Source organism: Heteronotia binoei, chromosome 2 (genome assembly GCF_032191835.1).
Source record: "Heteronotia binoei isolate CCM8104 ecotype False Entrance Well chromosome 2, APGP_CSIRO_Hbin_v1, whole genome shotgun sequence".
NCBI lineage: Eukaryota > Metazoa > Chordata > Lepidosauria > Squamata > Gekkonidae > Heteronotia > Heteronotia binoei.
The window spans coordinates 3581419-3585879 of record NC_083224.1 but is presented as its reverse complement, the minus strand read 5'-3'; the positions used below and the strand labels follow the sequence as shown (position 1 = coordinate 3585879).

The 4461-nt window shown below is 45.8% G+C and overlaps 1 protein-coding gene across 1 annotated transcript; it reads right to left on the bottom strand.

The window, feature by feature from the left end:
- Positions 1-341: 341 nt before the first annotated feature.
- LOC132590243 (zinc finger protein 883-like) lies at positions 342-4197 on the bottom strand. Its single transcript, XM_060263223.1, has 2 exons — positions 2133-4197; positions 342-346 (listed from the first exon to the last, which is right to left on the bottom strand). Exons 1-2 carry the CDS (start codon positions 4195-4197, stop codon positions 342-344), a joined length of 2070 nt encoding a protein of 689 aa, XP_060119206.1.
- Positions 4198-4461: the final 264 nt, after the last annotated feature.

Below are 4461 nucleotides of genomic sequence, written 5' to 3'. Positions count from 1 at the left end.
TCCTCACAGGAATAAAAACCCTGAGGGGCTTGGTTAAAGAAGCACAAGGTGCAGATAGAGCTTTTAATTCAGGAGCAGAGTTATTCAACTGGTTGGTCAGCTGGCTCCCAGATCTCAGCTGGTTGCGCGAAGGGTTTATTATTTATATTTCTATAATTGTAATGTGTGTGGTCTTTTGTGGGTGTGCCTGGTGTATGCCTGGATGCATGAAGATTCTGGGGATGGGTTGCCTAGCTTCAACCACTCCTCACACAACAGTACCTGTGGATGCAGTATATGAAATGATGAGGTCAACTCGGGAAAGGTGTGTAAGGGATCAGGCAATACCGTGATAAATCAGGTTAGCCTGAAAGGGGGGAATGAAGCAGGGCTGAAATAAAGATATATTAAATAAGGTAAATTGAAGGCCATTAATTAGGCACAAGGGCAAGAGAGCAAAAGGGCAAAGAAATTTTAAAGTGCTTGCTAGCTGTCTCTGAAATAATCCTTCAAGATTGCGAAAGTAGGGAAAGAGAAGCGTAAGACAGCAAAAGAGGAAGTTAATCTTTTACCCACTGGCTCATCGCAACTGCTGAAAAGAGGAGCTAGAAGCTTGCTGGAATAAGCATTGAGTCATATACCTTGGACAATCTTGGGATCAGGTCAAAGGGGCAAATGTGTTTTTTGTGAAGGATATTGCTGCAAGAGTGTTAGCAACATCAATGCCATGTATGGAAAGACCCTCCCTGTCTCCTCCTTGTTCCTTTAGTAATATGACGCTTGTAATGATGTATAGGATGTGGGGTTGTCCTTTCCTGTAATTGGGCGAGTGTTTACTGGAAATGATTGTCTGTGACTATAAAACTGTAGACCTTCCTGCAATCGGGGCTCCCAGACGTGTTCAGACATAAGTCTGGTCTGGGGCCCATGTACACGTTAAATAAACCACTGTTTCTTCCTGATTCTGCCTGTGGCCTTATTTCTGCCTGACCACCAGCAGCTAAGGTTGCTGCTACAATACGTATAATAATCTCTTAAACAACCTATGAGCATTCCTTAGTTCAGCTTTTTTTTTCTCAGATTCATAAAGAAACAATCTAGGGTTGCCAACTGACTGAAGGGAAAACATCTGGTGTCCTTGTAATACCAAATGGGGTAGTGAGAGATATCTGAGGGCTTCAAACATGGCTAAAGCTTCTTCCACATTTAGAGCATTTTTAACGCTTCTTTCTACTTACGGTAACATTTCTATGTAAATTCAAGCTTTCTACAACAGTTTACATTGTGACAGGGCTTTATACGGCTTGTGGTTGTTCTTTAGATATAAAATAAGAGGCTAAGCAATTACATGGTTTTTTTCTGTGGGTTTTTTGCTGCCTTGAAGATGGCCATTCTTACTGCATCTCTTTCTACACTCTGATCATTCAAAAGGTCTCTCGCCTATGTGCCTTCTCTGATGTCTCTGAAGATGGCCAATCCGACTGAATCTCTTCCCACACTCTGAGCATTCCAAAGGTCTCTCCCCTGTGTGGGTTCTCTGATGACTTTGAAGATTCGTACTATGACTGAACCTCTTTCCACACTGAGCATTCAAAAAGTCGCTCCCCCGTGTGGCTTCTCTGATGCGTTTGAAGATTGCCATGCTGACTGAATCGCTTTCCATACTCTAAGCATGCAAAACGTCTCTCCCCTGTGTGGGTTCTCTGATGGCTTTTAAGGCTGCCACTCTGACTAAATCTCTTCCCACACTCTGAGCATTCAAAAGGTCTCTCCCCTGTGTGGATTCTCTTATGCAACTGAAGATTCTGTCTCTCATTGAACCTCTTTCCACATTCTGAGCATTCAAAAGGTCTCTCCCCTGTGTGGGTTCTCTGATGACTTTGAAGAGTGCCACTCAGACTGAATTTCTTCCCACACTCTGAGCATTCAAAAGGTCACTCCCCTGTGTGGGTTCTCTGATGACTTTGAAGACTGCCAATCTGACTGAACCTCTTCCCACACTCTGAGCATTCAAAAGTTCTCTCCCCCTATGTGGGTTCTCTGATGCCTTTGAAGGCCGTCACTCTGACTGAATCTCTTTCCACACTCTGAGAATTCAAAAGGTTTCTCCCCTGTGTGGGTTCTCTGATGTTTTTTAAGGTTCCAACTCTGACTGAATTTCTTTCCACACTCTGAACATTCAAAAGGTCTCTCCCCTGTGTGGGTTCTGTGATGCTTTTCAAGGTTGCAACTCTGACTGAATCTCTTCCCACACTCTGAGCATTCAAAAGGTCTCTCCCCTGTGTGGGTTCTCTGATGATGCTGAAGATTCTGTCTCTCACTGAACCTCTTTCCACACTCTGAGCATTCAAAAGGTCTCTCCCCTGTGTGGGTTCTCTGATGATGCTGAAGATTCTGTCTCACACTGAATCTCTTTCCACACTCTGAGCATTCAAAAGGTCTCTCCCCTGTGTGGGTTCTCTGATGACTTTGAAGACTGCTACTGTGACTGAATCTCTTTCCACACTCTGAGCATTCAAAAGGTCTCTCCCCTGTGTGGGTTCTCTGATGACTTTGAAGAATGTCACTCCGACTGAATCTCTTTCCACACTCTGAGCATTCAAAAGATCTCTCCCCTGTGTGGGTTCTCTGATGACTTTGAAGATTGCCACTCTGACTGAACCTCTTCCCACACTCTGAGCATTCAAAAGGTTTCTCCCCTGTGTGGGTTCTCTGATGCTTGTGAAGATGGCTACTTTCAGTGAATCTCTTTCCACACTCTGAGCATTCAAAAGGTCTCTCCCCTGTGTGGGTTCTCTGATGACATTGAAGATGACCACTCCGACTGAATCTCTTTCCACACTCTGAGCATTCAAAAAAATCTGAGCATTCAAAAGGTCTCTCCTGTGTGTGGGTTCTCTGATGACTTTGAAGACTGCCACTCCTACTGAATCTCTTTCCACACTCTGAGCATTCAAAAGGTCTCTCCCCTGTGTGGGTTCTCTGATGATTTTGAAGATGGCCACTCCTACTGAATCTCTTTCCACACTCTGAGCATTCAAAAGGTCTCTCCCCTGTGTGGGTTCTCTGATGACTTTGAAGATGGCCACTCGTACTGAATCTCTTTCCACACTCTGAGCATTCATAAGGTCTCTCCCCTGTGTGGGTTCTCTGATGACTTTGAAGACTGCCACTCTGACTGAATCTCTTTCCACACTCTGAGCATTCATAAGGTCTCTCCCCTGTGTGGGTTCTCTGATGCCTTTGAAGACTGCAACTGTGACTGAATCTCTTTCCACACTCTGAGCATTCAAAAGGTCTCTCCCCTGTGTGGCTTCTCTGATGCCTGTGAAGATGGCTACTTTCAGTGAATCTCTTTCCACACTCTGAGCATTCATAAGGTCTCTCCCCTGTGTGGGTTCTCTGATGCCCTTGAAGACTGCCACTGTGACTGAATCTCTTTCCACACTCTGAGCATTCAAAAGGTCTCTCCCCTGTGTGGCTTCTCTGATGCCTGTGAAGATGGCTACTTTCAGTGAATCTCTTTCCACACTCTGAGCATTCATAAGGTCTCTCCCCTGTGTGGGTTCTCTGATGACTTTGAAGATGGCCACTCGTACTGAATCTCTTTCCACACTCTGAGCATTCATAAGGTCTCTCCCCTGTGTGGGTTCTCTGATGCCCTTGAAGACTGCCACTGTGACTGAATCTCTTTCCACACTCTGAGCATTCATAAGGTCTCTCCCCTGTGTGGGTTCTCTGATGGTTTTTAAGGGTGCAACTCTGACTGAATCTCTTCCCACACTCTGAGCATTCAAAAGGTCTCTCCCCTGTGTGGCTTCTCTGATGACTTCGAAGATTCCCTCTCTCACTGAATCTCCTTCCACACACTGTGCATTCGAACGGTTTCTCCCCTTTTTGTTGTCTTTGGTGCAGAGGGAGATGTGATCTGGTTTTGAAGTGCTTTACACACTGAACGGATGTACTTGCCCTCATTATCCTATGCTTTGGAAAACGTGCATTATGTCGTCTTCCATCCCTCTTCTCAACTGTATGGCTGCCTTTCTTTCTCTTAGGTCTGCCTGGATTCCTGATGTTTTCTTTCAAGTCCACATTTTTACCTCGATTTGGCAATTGCTGATCCAGTTCCTCACCCTCCTCATTGCTCTGATCATCCTGGGCTGGAATAAGAAGAGAGATCCCATTAACACCTGGAGGGCAGGTAAGTTCTAAAGGCATTGGTGTGACTGCAGGAGGTAAGGACTGAGGGCCCTTCGGCCTCCTTTGGCTTGCCTGTCTTAACCTCTCTCCCACCCTCCCCAGATATCTAGTCTTTCAGGATACCTCATCCCTACGAGAGCCACACCTGAACTCTTGCTCAGAGGGACCTCCTGACCCTACAAGTCCCAGTCCCCAGAAGGCCTCCTGTCCCTGCAGTGGGCTGTGTGATTGTACCAACCAAATGTTGCTCCGAACTCAATCCAAAATCCCCCATGGCTACTC

Bases quoted from the DNA above. Each gene is read 5' to 3' on its own strand.
- LOC132590243 (XM_060263223.1), bottom strand. From the start codon at position 4,197: ATGCCTTTAGAACTTACCTGCCCTCCAGGTGTTAATGGGATCTCTCTT.